This window comes from Simochromis diagramma, unplaced genomic scaffold (genome assembly GCF_900408965.1).
Source record: "Simochromis diagramma unplaced genomic scaffold, fSimDia1.1 OVJJ01000176.1, whole genome shotgun sequence".
NCBI classification, from domain to species: Eukaryota; Metazoa; Chordata; class Actinopteri; order Cichliformes; family Cichlidae; genus Simochromis; species Simochromis diagramma.
In genome coordinates this window covers 2245451-2266796 of record NW_024386892.1, presented here as the reverse complement: position 1 = coordinate 2266796, position 21346 = coordinate 2245451, and the positions used below count along the sequence as shown (strand labels likewise).

General features: G+C 43.6%; 1 protein-coding gene across 3 annotated transcripts; it reads left to right on the top strand.

The window, feature by feature from the left end:
• Nucleotides 1-891: 891 nt before the first annotated feature.
• Nucleotides 892-20760, top strand: exo1 (exonuclease 1). Of its 3 annotated transcripts, none has more exons than XM_040033881.1 (14): nucleotides 892-1235; nucleotides 2178-2368; nucleotides 2558-2677; nucleotides 4978-5101; nucleotides 6574-6711; nucleotides 6874-7086; nucleotides 7562-7749; nucleotides 7871-7973; nucleotides 8054-8267; nucleotides 8850-9036; nucleotides 10129-10642; nucleotides 10802-10891; nucleotides 19466-19662; nucleotides 20561-20760. In XM_040033881.1, the coding sequence occupies exons 2-14, from the start codon at nucleotides 2208-2210 to the stop codon at nucleotides 20634-20636; spliced, it is 2325 nt and encodes a 774-aa protein (XP_039889815.1). In that variant the 5' UTR covers nucleotides 892-1235; nucleotides 2178-2207; the 3' UTR covers nucleotides 20637-20760. The 3 variants fall into 3 exon arrangements, with proteins under 3 accessions (XP_039889815.1, XP_039889814.1, XP_039889816.1); XM_040033880.1 differs by having other exon boundaries at nucleotides 893-1231; XM_040033882.1 differs by lacking the exon at nucleotides 892-1235 and adding an exon at nucleotides 1626-1773.
• Nucleotides 20761-21346: the final 586 nt, after the last annotated feature.

Genomic DNA, 21346 nt, shown 5'->3' with positions numbered 1-21346 from the left:
GAAAACCTTTGTTAAGTTCAGTGTGCAGAATATATGCAGGGGTGGAGGGAAGGGGATCCACAAAAATAATTCAGGAACCACACGTGGTCTTTTATACTCTAAAGCCTGGTGGAGTATTTATGTCAATTTAACAAATTATAGATTAATTATAATTTCAGCTAAACGTCAGAACTTGACAACAGCCTTTAATAAAATGTTGTTTTTTTGTTTTTGAGTATTTTGTTGATGAAGTTAATGTACGCCATATTCTCAGTCTAACGTTTTCCTCTGCAGACACATGTGATGGGTACAAACTGTTAAATATCCCCCTTAATACCCCTTAAATCCTCCTCGTACTGTACTGTGTCGTTAAGTGCTTAATGATATTAGGGCTACGAAAATCCATCAGAACAAAATGTTGTTAATTTGAAAAAAAAAATGAACAGTGCCCCAAGTACTGCAAAGCCTGAGTGTATTTTGTGCAAAGTAGAGTTCAGTGTGTTTTGAGGGTATCTACAGCCAGGTCATAGATCATAGGCTCTCATCTACATCCAGCTGACTGTGATCTGCTCACACTTGCCTGCAGTGCACATTTTTACGTGATTCTTTTTCAGCTTGGTATGGGAGATATTTTGCTACCAGATATATTATTATTATTATTATTATTATTATTATTATTATTATCTTTATTTAACCAGGAGATTGCATTCTTAAGATAGCAAATGAATTTACACATACATTTTGGATTAAGAAAGAAAGCAAAATTCACAGATGCATTTGAACATGACTTCTTCGCTTTTGCCAATGACTATTTTCTACAGTTGGACTTTTGGATCCAGCCTCTAGTGGCCCTTTGGAGGAACTGCAGTATTACAGGAGGTTAGCGCTCTGTACCGGCGTACATCGCTTCGCAAAGAGGCGGGTAAACAGTGTAACGGGACAGAAACATGGAGCCAATGGCATGTCGTCGAATCTCTGGTGGTGTTCACACAGCCGCGACTAATGTGGAAGATTTGAGTTGCACCCACATCAACGAGATACGGGTCGTTACAGCAGCCCTATGGACACGACGTAGCGTCACGCCGGTGATGTTTTGAAGCACACTCCCTTTTCTATTACGTTCCCTGCCTCTCAGTGAATCTAGCCAATAGCAACATCTCTTACTGAAATACTTCTTTTGGCGCTAAAACCAAACTCCCTCTAGTTTTCTGTCGTCGAGGGCTCTGTTGGTGTCGCTAATTTCGAGAAAAAGGTAAGTTTAACTTTTAACCTTTAGTCGAATTACGTTAAACTGCTTTTACGTGTTCTCGTCTGAGGAGAAATGTACACTGACATCAGTTGTAGAGCCAAGAAACTGTCCAGTTTTGTCCTTTTCCCGACCAGCTACCTTTTAAACGACATACGATAACAAGGCGTTTGCAGTGTGATTTTCATCTGTTGAGCGCATTCAAAGCAGAAACGTCTGCGCTGACTTATTGTTGTTATTGTTACGGAGCGGGAATCGAGCAGCTCACGTGCAAATTATCAGACAAACATGAATAATTCACACGTGCTCATGAATGAACTGATAGGTAAATATAGGAATGTGTTAACGCCGCTGAACGCTGTTTACCACTGCATACGTTTATATTTACACGATACAAGTGTGACAACTTTATAGCTAAAGCTAGTTTAAAAAAATAAAACAACGTGTGGCATTTAGATCTAAATCCGGTTTACTGTGCATGTGGCTTTAACATTAGCAAAAGGAAAGTAAATCTGAAGCCTTCAAACAATTCTTAAGTGAAATAGCAGGTAGCAAAATATTAGTCACTGTAGGTTTGGAGGATATTTTTGGTTGCACTGATATATCTGCTGAGTATGGGTAGAATCCAGTGGGCTTGTTGACTGACACTGACAGATGGCTGATTTTGTTTTATTTATTTTTTAATCTGTAGTGTCCCATCAGTCTTACACTGTCAAAATGTCATGGAAAAATGGAGAGCTGTAAAGAAAGCAAACAGAATTATCAACAAGCAAATCCGTATCGGCCCAGGATTTTGGAATTGATGCATCAGAAGAAACCTCCATTTGTGACATAGTACTGTTAAACCTTTATTTAGTCCACAAAGTCCATTTTAGTTTAAGGTGTCCACGCCAGATGCACCCTCTCTGAAGGTGTTCTTTATCCCTTACTGATGATGATTTCTCATGTTCAGAATCGGCGTGGCACCGATCACTGGCTCAAAATGGGAATCTCTGGACTGCTGCAGTTCATCAAAGATGCAGCAGAGCCCGTCAATGTGAAAAAATACAAAGGCCAGACGGTAGCTGTGGACACCTACTGTTGGCTGCATAAAGGAGCTTTCTCGTGTGCTGAGAAACTTGCTAAAGGAGAACCGACTGACCAGTAAGCAGTTGTGTTATTTTCAATCAATTAAAACGACCCTGTTGTTGTAGGGTCTTTATCTGTTGTTATGATTTGGCACAATGCAAATAAAACCGAAGTGAACTAAAGGTGTTCTGAATGAGGCTGTTTTCTGATTAGGAATGGCCTAAAGTCTAGAACTGACAGTGGTGTTGAATTTGCCCCATCCAGGTATGTGTGGTACTGCATGAAATTTGTGGACATGCTCTTGACCTTCAGTGTTAAGCCCATACTGGTGTTTGATGGACGCAATCTGCCTTCAAAACAGGAGGTGGAAAAGGCTCGCAGAGAGTGAGTATTTATTTTTATTTGCTTCTCGCTGTAAACATATACATTTGAACAAGTTTAACCTAAAGTGAGAACAATCACAACTCTTGGGATCCTGATAGTTTCTATAGTAAATGGCCTGTATTTATATAGCGCTTTACTAGTCCCTAAGGACCCCAAAGCGCTTTACATATCCAGTCATCCACCCATTCACACACTGATGATGGCAGCTACATTACAGCCACAGCCACCCTGGGGCGCACTGACAGTAGAATCAAATGAGGAATTTGCGATGCATCCAGATAGAAAGAAACCAATACAGTACACTTCATTACAAAGGCTGGGCTTTTAAAGAAGAAAGAACACATAAGGAGCAGTCTTACTGAGAGCAACACAAAATCATGTTTTCATGTTTAAGCCACTCGAAAGAGTGTCAGTTTTGTGACTGCATGAGATATGTAGGAGTTTCTCTTACAGAAGGATGTGTTCAAAATATATCATGCAAACCTGATTTTTGGGTTGTAGTGTGGTATTTATAGCAAATTGCACTAAAAAAGCATGCCTGATGCGTTTGTGATAATTGCTTCTAGGAATGATTATTTAGAACGGAGCCACTCACTCAAACTGTCAGTCAAAGCTGTGGGCACAACACCGTGGTTCTTTCCTAAAACTCTGCCTTTAGTCGTCATGTTGGCTAACTTTTTGCCATGGTTGCACTGGTGCGCCTGGTTTTTTTTTTTTTTTCCCTTGGGTGCATACAAATTTTTCAACTGCGTTGCTTAACACCGCAGTTTTACTTGTGCTGGAAGTGCTTCACTGAGTTGAAATGTAAACTTAAAACATCTCAAGATATATGAAATAAAAAGAAAATCTAAATTGGAAGGACCTCAAAGTGTCTCACAGTTTTCAAACATCTCAGTACCTGAGCAGCTCGATATCTATGGACTCTCCTCCATTGCAGTCACGTGCCCCTCAGATGGCCAACTCCTGTAATTTTGCCCCCTTTTTTCTTCTTCTTCTTTCTTTTCCCCCAATGTGTCAGCAATGACACCATAAACATGGCGCACGCGACATCATTACTGTACGTGGGGTTTACGTTCAAGCCATTTTTCTTGTGAAGAATTATTTCAGACTTGAACTTAGTGAACAGAACATCTTCTTTGGAAACATCGTAGGTAATGTTAACCGTAATCATCATGTCGGCCTCCTCTGACGGCCTGTTTGCTGCTGAAAGGCCGTGGGGAGCGGGGACACTGGGCAGTGCATTTATGGCAGCATATGTGTTTTCTGGATACACTGTGCTTTTTCAGCGTTTCAATTGGAAACTTATTAGCACCAGTCACAAATGCAGTATTGTCAGCCATGGTCTCTCCACACTCACCACAGGAAATGCAGTGCAGCATGTTGTCAGCTTTACTGTATCTTAGCCGGGGAAAGTGGACAAGCCGCTCTCTTCCAAATGTATACACTACCCCCTTTTACTCTCAGTGGGCTCAGTCCATCATATGTGGCTCATTATCTGATGCTGTCTCTGGACCAGTGTTGGACATAAGCTGAGAGGTCGATGGCTCCGTGTCATGAATTTCAGACGGATCAGGCCTTAATGAAAAGGTTATCGAGTGTTCTTTTCATCTTTTCTCCTTCCCCACAGCTACATCCACCTCTGGGCCTAGGCTGCTCACCTCTCTCTATCCGCCTGCACTTTCAAACGTACTCCCACATGTAGGACTACAGGAATCACGGCCAATCAGAGAGTCCCACCCTTGACTGTTTGTGATTGGTTTCGATCAGGGGTCCCCAATCCCAGTCCACGAGGGCCGGTGTCCCTGCAGGTTTTAGACGTGTCCTTGATCCATCACAGCTGATTTAAATGGATAAATGACCTCCTCAACATGTCTTGAAGTTCTCCAGACGCCTGGTAATGAACTAATCATGTGATTCAGGTGTGTTGACCCAGGGTGAGATCTAAAACCTGCAGGACACCGGCCCTCGTGGACTGGGATTGGGGACCCCTGGTTTAGATCATGATATGGGAATAATGTGTTTGTTGACCACACGGAGACTTTCAGAGTTTCTGTGAAGGTTCCCGAGCAATGAGCACACATCCCCATCACAAACAAATACTTTAACTTCATGAAGCAAAAGATGTTCAAAACCACATCCTTGACAAGGGAGCTGAGCTGTGCCTGTGACTGTCCTAATTTTTTCTTTCCTGCTAACAGTGACACCACAGCATCGTATCGTATGGTTTCAAATCATGACTGTCACTTCCTTCCACCTCACGTTGTATGTCCTCAGTTTGATTTCACTTCTGTACTTTTCAGACGCAGAGAAACTAACCTACAAAAAGGGAGACAGCTGCTACGTGAGGGCAAACTGTCCGAGGCCAGAGAGTGTTTTAACCGCTGTGTTAACATCACCCCAGCTATGGCTCATAACCTGATTAAGGTGGGGTTCTTCTCCTTATTCGATCGACCTATGAGCGCTCACACCTATGAAGTGCTTCTGGTAATCACTGTCACCTATCGTGTTAACTTGTTCTGTGACAGCGGGGGTGTTTGACGCATGCTTTTAACCTTAAACCCACATTCACACAAATGCATTTTCACTTGACGCCGTCTTTGTCCGGATTAGCATTTGATCCCATGCTCTCTGCATTTTAAGCTTCTTTCCTCTTTCTTTCTTGTGCCTCTTATCTATTTCTGGTGTTTCTACTTACTAGGGCTGTGCGATATGACCAAGATTTTAAATCTTGATATAAGATATTTATCGTCCTGACAACAATATCATTATAACAAATATATATCACAACAAATTCACATTTTCTGTGAAATTCTGTGAATCTCGGGGAACGTGGCTTGTGTGAAGTGTTTTCAGCTGGGCGTCGTGTAGCTCTTTTTGCTTCTCATCTGTGAACTCTCGCCATCCTCCGTCACGTGATTCTTGCGTAGGTGGTAGAAGAGGTTGTTGTGCTTGAGTCTGAGGTGGGGACCAGTTTGTGCCTTAATCTGCATAGTGCAGTTTTCTGGTCCGTGTCAGACTTTTCATAACCAAACCACGTCCATGAGGTAGCCCCTCATTTAGGAATAAGGTCCTCAATGTGTTTTGACTGGTCCTTCTATTTGTCATCATTTCAGTTTATTTTGAAAAACCTCAACAGGATCTTCAGCTTTATTGTGAAAGGTTTATGTGGGGGGGAAAAAACAAGCAGACGGCGAAGCCCCAGGCTGGGGTTACCGTCGTTGTTGCTAACGACAAAGCTAAAAACAGTCGCTTGTCTGTCCGCAGTGTGGTTATTTTAACTATAAGAGAACGACAGAACTTTAAGAAATGAATATAACCATCAAAACATGAAAACATTACCGTAAACACCATGAAACAAACGATAGATGTTTTCATGTCATCATCCGATATATCGTTATGTCAAACAACCCTACTACTTATTTTTTACCTGATATAGTTACATTGTTACTTTGTGTTATTTTGATATCATATTTGCTCTATCCTGCTGTATCCTACAATTCTTATTGTATGTTGTTGTATGTCTTTATTCCTGTGTTTCTCTTGCTGCACTGAGCATGTGCATGACAAAAGAATTTCCCTCAGGATAAATGAAGTTCTTATCTTATGTACTGCACGTGCTTCTGTAAATGGGAAACAAATGGTTTGTTGCTTAATTAGCAATAAAATCTATACTTTCTGTGGAGAAAGTTGGCTCTCTCGCCCAATCACAAAGTGAACGTGTATACGAGTCATCCTCTCACAAAAAGTCTCCATCTTTGCTTGTTTATGCATAAACACTCCAAAAAAACCTTTAGTGGTCTAAAACTGTTTGCATGTGCAGAAAATACTAAAATGCATTTGCAAAAATTGTCATGTAAAGGTAAAGAAAGGCTTGTTTTTGTGTGTTCTTGGACCAGGCTGCAAGGGCGAGAGGCGTGGACTGTGTTGTGGCTCCGTATGAAGCTGATGCTCAGCTGGCTTACCTCAGTAAATCTGGTTTGGCCCAGGCGGTCATCACAGAGGACTCTGACTTGCTGGCATTTGGGTGCAAAAAGGTATCTAAACTCAGGAGGTGCATTTCCAGCTGCATGCATGCAACACCATATGTCAGTGAAGAATGAATTGATTTTAAACCTAGTGTAATCTCTAATTAGCAGGAGCAAACAGGACTGTGTTTAAGATGAATCTCTCTTTTTTTCTTTTCTTTTCATTCACAGGTTATTCTAAAGATGGACAAGCAGGGCAATGGCCTGGAGATAGACCAAAGCAACCTCGGCCACTGCCGATCCTTGGGGAATGTTTTCACTGAGGAAAAGTTCCGCTACATGTGCATCCTCTCTGGCTGTGACTATCTTGCCTCTCTGCATGGCATCGGTCTGGGCAAAGCCTGCAAGCTGCTGCAGCTTGCCAAAGACCCTGATATACTGAGGGTAGGACAGGCCGAAACCATGAAGTCATCAATTTAGATATTTTATTGATCATGTTTGGGCATTTACAGTATATACAATAATCCTACTTATAAGAAAATCATGTGTTATATGTCGGCTGTCTTTTCTTGTCCCTCACAGCCAAGTAGCTGTGGCACATGGCTGCCGGAGAGCAGAGCTTTCTTCCTGTTAGAAGGACGTCTTTGCTTCCTGCTAAGTGCTTGCCTCTTTAAGGAGGTTGTGTGATTGTCGGGGTTTCATTTTTCGTCTTTAGCTTATACTATAAAGTGCCTCGAGGCAATTGTTCTGACTCTTGTGAATTAGAAATAAAATATATAAACAAAATTGAATTGAAAATGAAACGAACCCTGTCCACCCCACCCCTAAGATGCCGTAGTTGTTATTCTATACACGCTCTTAATCAGTGACTGACAGTTATTTTTGATCACGTCTGATCGACTGCTCATCTTCCTGTCAGGTAATCAGAAAGATGGGCCAGTACCTGAAGATGAGTCTCGTCGTTCCCGAGCAGTACATCGAGGGATTTGTCAGAGCCAATAACACCTTTCTCTATCAGCTGGTTTTTGATCCCGTCAGGAGGAAGGTCGTGCCCCTCAACCCATACCCAGAGCGCATTGACCCAGCCACGCTGAGCTATGCTGGACTGTATCCTCGTGTCCTGTAGCACATCTGCTCTTATCTCCACTCGTGTTTGATTTAGCGAGGTGACTTGTGTAAGTTGCCTGCCTTGGCCTGTCCAGTATTTTGTCCTTGATGTTAGATTCAGTCATTTAGGAGATGATAAGGGCTTGCAAATGGCCTTGGGAAACCTTGACATCAACAGCATGGAGAGGATAGATGACTTCAGCCCAGACAAACCTATTCCACAGGTACTGGATCATGGTCAGTCAAAGGTGTTAAAATAAAGTGTTATTTTTAATACAGAACAACTTTCCAAACCTAATTTCAGCAATGCAAAGGCCGCAGTCACAGCTGGAACTACTCACCGGCCTCCACAGGGCCGAGTATATGGAGCAGAGGCTTTACGCCAGCCACCGCGGCACCTGCCCGGCCCCCAACCTCTCCAGACAGGCCTCCCTCCACCAGGGGGAAGAAGAGAGTCATCAACCTGGATGGCCTAAGGATACCCTGCAGAGAGCTGCAGGTGAAGAGGCCCGGAGAGGGTGAGATCGTCCTGCTGTGCTTATGTTGTGTAGTGGAATGTAACAAAGCACAAATCTGTTTCATGCCTCTGTTTATTTACTGTGTTTCAGTATGTGAAGCATAGCTGAAACAATTAGCACGAAGATATTTTCATGTAGAAATACTAAACATTACACTATTGAGCTACATTAAACCGTGCAGCTTTGCTGATATCCATGTTAATGTTGTACATTTATTTTGCAGGTAATTCATTTGTTTGGACAGTTTTGTTGACACGAAGCCTGAAGTTGGTTTAGTTTGGCAGATTTCAACATCCACTAGGAAACGAGTACACAGACCTAGATAAAATATTATCTGCCCTTTCTAGATAGAGGTGGGAAGCTAGATGTACAGCTTAACAAGAAAAATGCAAATCAGGAAAATTAGCAGCCGGTGCATGTTGAACTCAGAGTAGTTGTGACTTTGTGAAATTTAGATTCAGAGAAGGACAAAAACATACAAAAGAGGAAATTAAACAATGGGTCATCATTTAATGGTTGCAGCTTCACAAGATTTTATTTGTTTTTTTTAAATTTTATTTTGTTATCTGTACTCTCTTGTAGACTCAAGTATAACGGACCAGGATGTGCTGCAGGAGTACTCTTCATCCAGCCCAAAGCGCTCCAGGTCAGACCAACCAGCAGACAAGCCCACAGTCACAAGCCTGCCCCGGTCACGCAACATATTTGCCACTGTCCTGCAGAGGAGGAACCAGGAAGCTGAGGAGGATGGTCAGGTCACACGCAGCAGGTAACACTACCCTGATTTTAACACTGTATCTGAAAGGACTCGATGCACAGACTGAACAATGTTTATTTGCAGTGTTGTCCGACATTCTTAATACACGTAGCTTTCCAGCTGCTTCCTGCTGCCCAGCACACACCACACAGCTCTCTGGTCAGGTCGTGGAGGCATTAAGACACTGATGCTTGGTCCTGGCAGGGGCCTCCTGAAGTCCAGCTAGAAATGCTACACACACACACACACACACACACACACACACACACACACACACACACACACACACACACACACACGTGTGTGTATTGATTGCAATGTCTATTCTGTTGTATTAAGAGTTGGTCTTGACTCTTTGACACAACACCAGGGCAGCACTGCTGATAACACTTGTGCCTCTGCAGATCTTCATCCTAACAGGTTATGAAGTCATAACCAAATGTGATAATGCTATGTCAGCAGTGTGTTTCTTTTCAGTTACAAAATAGGATATTATTAGACTTTTGCACAAGTGAGATGTAGGCTGTGAGTTTAATCACACAGGCCAGTAGAGGGACTCGGCTGACATGGATTTTAGTTGTAGATAAATGAAGGTAGAAGCACAACATTGGACCCTTATTGAACACAGATGCGTGGCAAATAATTCCTCTTTGTCAGTGACAGAATCGGTAAGGTAGAGACTTGGTTCATATCAGGGTAGGCTGAAAGTTCTGTGAGATACTAAAATTCATCAGGACACGTTATTATTCAAGACAGCAAAAAGGAAGTAGGATATTAATATGATGCTGCAGCTCTTGCTTCTGATTAATGCCTCAAATTAGTGGAAAGAAAACCTATTCTGAAGCTCAGAAATAAACTATGACCTGAATAAAATATGTGCTTGACACATTCAGTGTGATGAAGGTGATACTTAATGATGTTTGAGTCATTTTGGTCCTTTTGAAATTTGAGACAAATGAAATTGGCATCCTGTCCTAAAGCTTTAAATATTGCTTTAAACCAAGCACTGTAACTCAACCAAAAAATGCTCCAATAATATTTGTTCACCATCCCCCTCACTTTTAATGTGCAGTTATTTAAACCTGACCATCTTCCCACGTGTAGATTCTTCAGCAGTTCCAGTTCAGCACCGAGTCGGAGCATTCAGGATTCCTCCCCGGAGGACCCCACAGCCACTCAGAAGTCCTCACCCAGCATTCAGAACTGCGACGCTGAGAGTTCAGATGGCCCGTCTCTGGAAACCACCAAGCCATCTCCATCACCCAGTACCACCAGTTCAGCCAGTCGTGGCCTCAGCCTATTTCGGTGGTCAGACGGCCCGTCAACTGAACAATCTACCACGCCATTGTCCACCTCAAGCTTGTCTGCGCTGCAGCAGTTCCAGTATAAAAAGGAAAGCTGTTCATCTCCACCAAAGGTCACCAGACCCTCTGGAGATTCGGTTCTACCAGAGCCCTTCTCCCAGGACAGAAAATCAGAGAAGGATGAGCTCTCAGACTCCCCTCCCTCCCAGGACAGCGCTTATTTCTCCCAGTCACAGCCCTACCTCACTTCCTACCATAAAGAGGAAGCCCCCACCTACAGCTTCTCCTCCTCCTACCAGGAGGATGCTGCTTCGGTAAGTTGGTGTAAATCTCCCCGTTTTACAAATGCTGTTTGTCCCTTGTGGTTGGGTCAGCGTCATCACAGTTTCATTTCTGTTGAGTAGTTGCATAGAAAGGTTTTCTGGTTTCACATCTTTGTTTTTTTTTGTGTCTGACTTTGTCTGCTTCCTTAGGAAAGTAATTCAAGCAAAGATTCAGAGATAGAGCACAGTCCCACACACTCAGCAGAAGCAGAGGTGAAACCCGGCATGCCGAGAACTAAGGTGAGTTTGAACCAGAATCCAGCGTTGTACAGGCTTTGGGTTTAATCACAGCTGAATGTTCTCTTAGTTTGTTCAACACCGTCCAACACAGGGTTTTTCTTATGTGTCGATTGGCACGTTTGTTATAAACTGGGCGATAAAATGTTTAAATTGTTGTTTGTTGGTGACAACAAAGTGTTGATTGAAGTCAGTGAATGTTTTCACAGATGGCACAAAAGGCCAATAACAATGAGAGTCAGCCATACACACCGGTACATTAGGAGTGTGTGAGATACAAGAGAAGATGAAAACAAATGTCTTACGAAATAAGACAGCCCAAAGCTAACTGCTGAGAACACTGTTAAACACACACGTCTGAAGGATTTGTGGAGATTTTGGCTATTTAAAGTCAAACACAGAGTACTACACTAAACTGCCTCATGTTTCCACAAAGGAAGTTACCACCACAAATATGTATAATCTGAAACTGTGGCATTCTAGCACAGTTGACGGTTCATCTGCACAATGCAATGTGCATGCTTTGCATTATCCCATACAGCTTGTCCCGCAGCAATAAGACACAGTGATACCAAAGATGCAACAGCCCAAAGGTCACAGACAAATCCATTTTTTCTGAAAATCTTGTGAATGCAACAACTCGACAAGAACCTAATGTTGGACTTTCATACCAAAGGTGCATCTGCGAAAAATCTCAATCGAGTTTGAATCCCACTGACCGTGACCTCAGGTCAAAATCAGAGGTTTTCTGAAAACGTGACTGCATTGAGACCGAGGTGACGTAGGATTTTGAAATTCATACCATACTTACATCTACTAGGAGGGTGAGGGGCAGCACGGTTTCATTTTTTGTTCATCTGTTTGTGGGATTGCTCCCCGAGAATTCAAATGAATCCATGCAACTAGAGCAGGGCGATATGACCAAAAATATTTATCACCATATACATTTGAAAATTTGCGATAACGATATAACTGAGGATATGATTGGCACGAGACAAAATACTTTACAACTCCTCAACTTTATTAGTGCAAAAAACATCAATGCATTTTCACTTAAACAAGCAGCTGTTTTTATCTGCATTAAAGTTATATAAAAACGTAACAGTGCAAACTCCTCGCTGACAGTTTAACCAAAAGGCATTTTCAGTGGAAACTGGCCGACACATCCTCAGCATAACCATGTATAATATCCACAAAACTTAAAAAGAGGTTATACACACACAATACGGTAACATTATGTTGAAGCACAGTACGTATCACTCCGCCTACGATAGCCGTAATGCTCCGACAATCCATCAAGCGGTGCGGCTTCGTAGCTTAGCAAAGTCGTACTGAAACATCTGACAGATTTTCGAGCGCCGTGCACATAAAATCGTTTCGAGGTCAGTAAACACAACCAGAGTTCATACATAAGGCACACGGGATTATAAGGGGCTCTGTCGACTTCCAGAAAAATCAAAGGATTGATTTTAAGTGTGCCGTATTTTCCAAACAACACGGTAATAACGACGGCCCGCTAGCATGCGCTACCAAAAATAGTGCTTTGTTGTGTATCTGACGGAGGAAAGCTAAACCAGTTCCACACCAGTGAAGCTGCAGCATTTTTACAAACCAGTTCTGGTTCATCTGTTTCATTCAACGATCCGCTTTCGCTCTTCTCATTCTCCGCCATGCTTTTTCTGCCATGTGCTATGAAAACAATTCAGTTCAATTCAATTCAATTTTATTCATATAGCGCCAAATCACAACAAAAGTCGCCTCAAGGCGCTTCATAGATACAGAGAAAAACCCAACAATCATATGACCCCCTATGACCAAGCACTTTGGCGACAGTGGAAAGGAAAAACTCCCTTTTAACAGGAAGAAACCTCCGGCAGAACCAGGCTCAGGGAGGGGCGGGGCCATCTGCTGCGACCGGTTGGAGTGAGAGAAGGAAGACAGGATAAAGACATGCTGTGGAAGAGAGACAGAGATTAATAACAGATATGATTCAATGCAGAGAGGTCTGTTAACACAGAGTGAGTGAGAAAGGTGACTGGAAAGGAAAAACTCAATGCATCATGGGAATCCCCCGGCAGCCTACGTCTATTGCAGCATAACTAAGGGAGGATTCAGGGTCACCTGGTCCAGCCCTAACTATATGCTTTAGCAAAAAGAAAAGTTTGAAGCCTCATCTTGAAAGTAGAGATAGTGTCTGTCTCCTGAATCCAAACTGGAAGCTGGTTCCACAGAAGAGGTGCCTGAAAACTGAAGGCTCTGCCTCCCATTCTACTTTTAAATACTCTAGGAACAACAAGTAGGCCTGCAGAGCGAAGTGCTCTAATAGGGTGATATGGTCCTACAAGCTCATTAAGATAAGATGGGGCCTGATTATTTAAGACCTTGTATGTGAGGAGCAGGATTTTGAATTCAATTCTGGATTTAACAGGAAGCCAAAACAGCAGAAATCTGCTCTCTCTTTCTAGTCCCTGTCAGGACTCTTGCTGCAGCATTTTGGATCAGCTGAAGGCTTTTCAGGGAGTTTTTAGGACTTCCTGATAATAATGAATTACAGTCGTCCAGCCTGGAAGTAATAAATGCATGAACTAGTTTTTCAGCGTCACTCTGAGACAGGATATTTCTAACTTTAGAGATGTTGCACAAATGGAAGAAAGCAGTCTTACATATTTGTTTAATATGTGCGTTGAAGGACATGTCCTGGTCAGAAATGACTCCAAGGTTCCTTGGAGTCACAAAGGTGGTATTACCATAAAAGGTGTGATATGGCCCAGCCCTACATGCAACAACAAAAAAGTGATAAGGTATCGATTTTTCTTCTAGGTTTTATTTTGTATTAATACCTACATTATTTATTTGGACCGAGGAATTGGTCTTCCGTTTGGTTTGCATTCTTCTGTAACACCTGGAGCTTTTGACTGGTCAGTTACAGAAGGGGAAATAAGTTGCATATCATTGAGTGACATAAGCGCTTGATTACAACCCAGCAGGAAGTCTGGCTCACACACATTGCATGATCTCAGCTTGTGGCATGTATATACAGCACAACTGTCCACAGAAACAATCTCACCATTAGTGGCCCTCAGTGTGGAAGTCCATGCAAGGTCTTTCCTCACAGGCTGAAGATGATCATGAGAACAGTGATGGGTAGGGCTGCACGATTAATCGTTAGAAAATCGCGATCTCGATTCATACTTATGTGCGATCTCATTTCCAAATGACAACGATTTTATAAAAAAAAAGAAAAAAAAAAAGACGACGATTGTACCGCATTTTGATCCGGGACGTACTCTGCATGAAAACAAGCGCTCTCTCTTCCTGCTCAACAAATGACAAGGGCGGAGCCTTATACCACGTGATACAGAAGCTGTGCCGTGTGATGCTAAAATTAGCAGGGAAAAAACAACGGAGAGCACGTCAGGGATGACGAGAAAGTGACAGGAGAAAATCCGTCCCGGTCAACCACCCAAACATCAATAACGGGAACCTTATACAGCGCTTCGCTATACCCGTCGAACTCAAAGAAATTACGGAGGCTATCACTTATCTTACGAAAATGAAAATGGCGCCGGTGAGGTCGGCTGCCGTGCTGGATGCTCTGCCCTAACTTCTCCACTTTTTGCAGTTTTTCGTCACTTTTTGCTATATCTGCGATAATCTTGCATGGGCATCATGCAAAACACACAAATCCGCTACAGTAGAGACACTTTGGTTTCTATTGGTCTGCAATACACGAACATTTCACCATGTTTAACTCCGGACCCAACCTGGCCAAAGGAGATCCTGAGAGAGAACAAAGGACGCGACCCTAAGCGACGGCCTCGAGGTAAAAGAGCCGGCATCAGGAACAGGCTACGGGCTCGCGCACACCGCGCACCCATGCCCAGTATCCTGCTAGCCAATGTTCAATCCATCGAGAACAAGCTTGATGACCTCAGAGCCAGAATCAAGTTCCAGAGAGACATTCGGGACTGCAACCTCCTCTGCTTCACCGAGACTTGGCTGAACCCAGCGATACCAGACCATGCCGTGCAGCCGACGGGGTTCTTTTCGGTTTACCGCATGGACAGGACAATGGAGTCGGGGAAGAAAAGAGGTGGTGGAGTATGTTTGATGGTGAACAACAGATGGTGCGACAGCACAAACATCTCCCACTCACACGCTCTTGCTCGCCCAATCTGGAGCTTTTGATCGTTAAGTGTCGCCCTTTCTATCTCCCTCGGGAATTCACTGCGGTCATTGCCTGCACTGTTTACATTCCGCCTCACGCGGACTCGAACACTGCCTTATGTGAGCTACATGAGGCTCTCACACATCAACAAACACTTCACTAAGATGCCGCACTCATTGTTATGGGAGATTTTAACAGAGTGAATCTCAAACGGACATTTCACAACCTTCACCAGCACATCAACTGCCCCACCCGGGGCACGAGGACATTAGACCACTGCTACACCCCGTTCAAGAACTGTTACAAGGCTCAGCCCCTGCCGGCATTTGGAAAATCGGACCATTCCGCCATCTTCCTCATGCCTGCTTACAAACAAAGGCTAAAGCAGCAACCACCAATCAGGAGGGAGGTCGCTCGCTGGACGGACCAATCGGTGGCCGCGCTGCAGGACGCACTGGATGACGCACTGGATGACGCAGACTGGGACATGTTTCGGCACAGCTCTGATGACATCAACATGTTTACGGAAGCGGTTGTGGGATTTATCGGGAAACTAGTGGACGACACAGCAGAAAGAACTATCATCCGAACGTTTCCCAACCAGAAGCCGTGGGTGGATAAAAACATCCGCGACGCTCTGAGATCACGCACCGCTGCCTACAATGAAGGGCTTGTCTCCGGTAATATGGACCTATACAAGGCTGCGTCCTACAACGTGCGCAGCGCGGTCCGAAAGGCAAAGCGGAGCTACGGGGAAAAACTAGAGTCACAGCTACGACAGTGCGACTCTAGGAGCCTGTGGAAAGGACTGCGGACTATAACTGACTATAAACGACCAGCTTCTTCAATGATGAATGCAGATGCTTCACTGGCTGATGAGCTGAACACGTTTTATGCTCGCTTCGACGCCGCAGCAATTAAAACAACAAACGGCTGCGCGCGCTCAGAGTGCACCAGTGAAGAAAATGCATTCGTCATCACAGAGCATGCCGTGAGGAACACCTTCAGGAGGGTGAACACCAGGAAGGCAGCAGGACCAGATGCAATCCCTGGCCGGGTCCTTAGAGCCTGCGCTGATCAACTAGCACCGGTGTTCACGGAGATCTTCAACCTCTCCCTGGCCCAAGCTGTGGTTCCCACGTGGTTCAAACAGTCCATTATTGTCCCTGTTCCAAAGAAACAACAGCCCGCTTGCCACAATGACTACCGTCCAGTAGCACTGACTTCAATTGTGATGAAGTGTTTTGAAAGACTGATGAGAGATCACATCACTTCTTCACTTCCTGCCACCATCGACTCACTTCAGTTTGCTTACCGGACTAATCGTTCCACAGACGATGCCATATCTCACCTGCTCCACACATCCCTGAGTCACCTGGACACTGGCAGAGGGAATTATGTTAGGATGCTGTTCGTGGACTACAGTTCAGCATTCAACACAATAATTCCCTCTAAGCTTTTCACCAAGTTGACGGATCTAGGACTCAGCTCATCACTGTGTCAGTGGATCCTCAACTTCCTCACAGACAGACCCCAATCAGTGAGGGTGGGAAAACAAGTCTCCCCCTCCATCTCACTCAGCGCTGGAGTGCCTCAGGGCTGTGTTTTAAGCCCCCTGCTGTACTCACTGTACACTTATGACTGTGTAGCCACATCCGACACCACCTCCATTGTCAAGTTTGCTGACGACACTGCTGTTGTGGGCCTGATCTCCGACAACATCGAGACGGCCTACCTGGAGGAGATTAGGAACCTGGAGACCTGGTGCCAGGAGAATAACCTCCTCCTAAACATCAGCAAGACTAAGGAGCTGATCGTGGACTTCACTACAAAGCAGGCGAGGAATTACAAACCTCTCATCATCAGTGGCACGCCAGTGGAGAGAGTGAACAGTTTCCGATACCTGGGTGTCCACATCACTCAGGACCTGTCATGGTCCTGCCACATCAACACCCTGGTTAAGAAAGCCCGTCAGCGTCTCTTCTTCCTCAGAAGACTTAGAGACTTCCATCTGCCACTGAAGGTGCTCAAGAACTTCCACTCCTGCACCATCGAGAGCGTCCTGACGGCAAAGATCTGCACCTGGTTTGGGAACAGCACCAAGCAGGACAGACGAGATCTGCAAAGAGTGGTGCGCTCGGCAGAACGCATCATTCAATCAGAGCTCCCTGACCTGCTGTCCATCTACACCAAGCGGTGCAAGTCCAAAGCTAGGAAGATTATGATGGACCTCTCCCATCCCAACAATGGACTCTTCTCACTGTTGAGGTCTGGGAAGCGCTTCCGCTCCCTTAAGGCCAAAACAGAGAGAATGAAGAGGAGCTTCTTCCCCCAGGCCATTCGGGCCCTGAACCAGGTGTAGGACTGGACTCTCCCAAACACGTCACTATAAGACTGGACTCTCACACGCACCACCACACGCACCACCACACATTTCCTTTAATCCTATAATTCCTATAATTTATAATCCTTATCTTTATAATCTCTTCTGCTATTTGCACATTCTTTACTGTAAATTCCTAAGTTAATTTGTAAATTTTGTAGTAAACTGTAAATTGTAAATATTGTAAAACTTTTCTTCTGTCATTTAATGGTCGGGCATTGCACAGCTACAAGCATTTCACCCCCATGTCATACTGTGTATGGTTGTGTGTGTGTGTGTGACAAATAAAATTTGAATTTGAATTTATCACCTGACCAAAGATATGGCTCCCAACAACACTGTGCAAAACGAGGGATTTAGGAGAATGATCAACACCCTAGACAAACGCTACACAGTGCCGTCCCGCAACTATTTTTCTATTGTTGCACTACCTGCTCTATACACGCAGCGTCGAGCAACGGTGGAGACGGAATTTCAGGCAGGACAACATTTTGCGGCAACAACAAAACGTGAGACATTTGTTGTTTTTATGTTTATTTATTGTTTTTATGTTCAGTCTCAACTGTTACGAAGTTGATGTGCAGTTAATAAGTGCAATTAATATTTATACTGGAAAAGAAAATCGTGAGAGAATCGTGATCTCAATTCTAAGCCAAAAAATTGTGATTCTCATTTTATGCAAAATCGTGCAGCCCTAGTGATGGGCCAATCAAAACCTAGACTACCATGTTATTAAGGAGCTTGTTAACCTGAAGGGAGCTGGGACCACAACAGTTGTTGGCACACAGTGAATATCTAAACGATTCAGAGAAGGCTTGAAGGAAACTGCTGCAGTCAGATGAAACCATAATAGAGATTGACAGACCACGTGACTTTCGCGCATTGCATGCCGGGTATGAGTGGCAACAACATCAGGACACTGCATCAAACACTAGTATTTCCAGCACCGGTTATAATTAATTCTGCGGTTTTAATCCCTACTTGCATTTTATTTACCCCCAAAACAGTTCTGTACAAAACGACAGAGAACTCGGCAGGTCCATACAAAGACAGACGTGACAAAAAGGCAACAAAAGGACGAGGAAAAAATCAAAGGAGTGAAAGGGTCAGACCCACACGAGCATACAGAGTGGAGTAAGGACGTTAGCGTGCTGCACAACTGTCATCACGTACATTCATTATTATATGGTCCTAAGCGTGAGTGCATACACTCACAAAATGTTTAGTAACGTCAGATCCCTGCAACAAGCCCAGGTCCAGTTTACTTTGGTGATTTGGACGATTCCATCTCACAGCTGTTGTTTTTTCCCTTTATCTCCTGTACAGGCCAACGCATCTATTTGTTGTTTCAGGTTGTAGTGTTACACAACATTTTCAGATCTAATAGGAAAAAAAAGAGTGTTTTGTAATTCATTCAATCATTGTCTTTATTTATAACTGGCATTATTGTTTCATTCTGTTATAGAATCTTACACGAAAGAGGCAACATTGTATTCCATCATGCTTTATTAGCTGCTTCGGTGAAAAACAAATCAACAATGAAAAAACCCCCAACATACTGGAAAACAGTTATTCATCACTTGCTTGCTTCAATACAACACTTGGGCACATATATGCAGACGTTTCGTGGCTGTTTTGATCTCGCTCTCTCTCTTAACCGATCAAATCTGGCTGTGGTAGCAGCTTTAAACCCAGGCTGATAGAGGGGCCCAGTCTGGATCGCATTCCTGCATTTTGTAGGCTGGTTTTCCTACAAAACGCATCAAAAAAATTGGCAAACATTAGCCCGCAAAGCCACAATGAACAAAGCAGCATAGCAACGAATTCAATTCAAATCAATATAAGACTTAATTGTTGATGTAGGTTGATGAATCTCACAGATGGGGAAACAAAGGCAGTGTTACCATGACATGTATAACTGCAGTTTCCTTACATATTAGGACGCCATGTTTTAAACCAAAAAGAAGCCCCTACCTCTTCACCTTTGTTTTCTGTGTCTCTTCATGCACATGGTCTCTCTTTCCAGGTTTCAGGTCTGCCAAAACCAAAGACCAGCAGCCAGAGTCAAACGGCAAGAGTGCAAACACTGGGTCCAGCGAGGGTCAGCGGACTGAGGAAAAGGTCTTTGAATCTGGGCAAGAAATTCCCCTCAGTGAATAACGAAAACAACCCTGGTGTCCAGGCCACCATCAGCAGCCTCTGGAGGAACTTCAGCTTTAAAAAGTAATTAGGAGAAATACTTCAGTGTCGAAGTCACAACAATCATAGTCCATCACCACGGCCATCAATGGTTCTGAGTTTAAGCATGTAAAACACAAGCTGGTAGTACTGACCTTCCAGAAAATCCACGTTAGCTTTAAAGATTCAATATATAAAATTGTTATTTTATCTTTTGTACTGAGCGGTGCTTATTAACTCAGAAGCCTGAAATCAGCACAGGAGCCATGATGTGAGATACACTTTAATTAGTCCCACACGTGGGACAGCAGAAAGTGGACAGCGACAAGTAACAGCAGCAAAAATGAGGAAACACAATGGACTAAGAGCAACATACATAAATAGAATAAAATAAATAAATAAAAAAATGTAAGTCAGGTAAAAGTGTGAACTGGAGTTGAACCACTGCTGCAGTGAGCCAGAAACAGCCAACAAGTGTGGTTAGTGTTACAAATGAAATCCAAACAGACGCTTTTTGTCTTTGTAGACCTTTTCTGGCCTTACTGACTACTCAAAGAAAACTGTAGGCTCCTTTTAACCAAACACTGCTTTCAGTACACTTCAAGCATGTTATCTACCTCCATTGTTACCAGGTTTATCTTGTTCTGTCAAATCAAAAGTTAATTAACGAACAGTTTGTCAGAGACGATTCAGTCGCTTCAAAGCCATCCAAGGTTTTTAAGGTGTCGAGCAGCACCAGTAACTATTCCAGCTTTTCCTCCTGTTGTTACTCAGAGAATATTTCTGAGGTCACATTGTTCACATTGTTAAAAGATGCTGTCAAAAGGAAACTGGGAGCATTTGTAGCTCATAGCTTCTCAGCAACATAGACATGGTATGCCTGTGATGAGTACAGTATTATTTAATTGAAGAGCCGTAAACTTTTCTACTCTTGTGTTTTCAGAGAAGCCCAGAAGATGACTGGCTGTCCGAAAAAAGAGCCCATGTCTCCAGTTAAAGACAATGTGCTGGCCAGCTGAACATCAGCACACGACTGCATGTTTCACTCGGTGCTGAATGCTCGGCGGAGCCAGGCTTTTAAACATACCGTGTATGTACCTGTATTTACTGTAGAGTTTTAAATAAAGAAACCGTCTCCCTCTGTGTAGTCTGGAGTTTTCTGACATGCCTCCCCTTCTTTACTCTTATCTGCCTTCAGCACTACAAGCACGTCACATATTAAGGTGACATGCTTTTAAAAATTGTGGCAAGCGTAGTTGTGTATGTGCTGAAATGCACAACACGCAAGCTGAGGAATGTGGATTTAAAACTGCTGGCTTCTCAAGTACACTCACACTGCACAGGTTAGCAGTGTAACATTAGCTGTGAATGGTCAAACTTTGTCTTAAGTGTGTCTTTTTGTATAGAGGAACCCTTGAACCATGTCTCTAGCTCAGGGGTGTCCAACTCCAGGCTTCGAGGGCTGCTGTCCTGCAGCTTTTAGACGTGTCCAGCTGATTTAAACGGCTAAATGACCTCCTCAACATGTCCTGAAGTTCTGCAGAGGCCTGCTAATGAACTATTCAGGTGTGCTGACCCAGGGTGAGATCTAAAACCTGCAGGGCACGGGCCCTCGAGGCCTGGAGTTGTACGCCCCTGCCTAAGCCCATTGTTGGTGATTTTGCCGGCGGTTTTCATTTGCAGTATATGTATGATTTACTTTTTTTTTTTTTTTTTTTTTTTTTTTTCC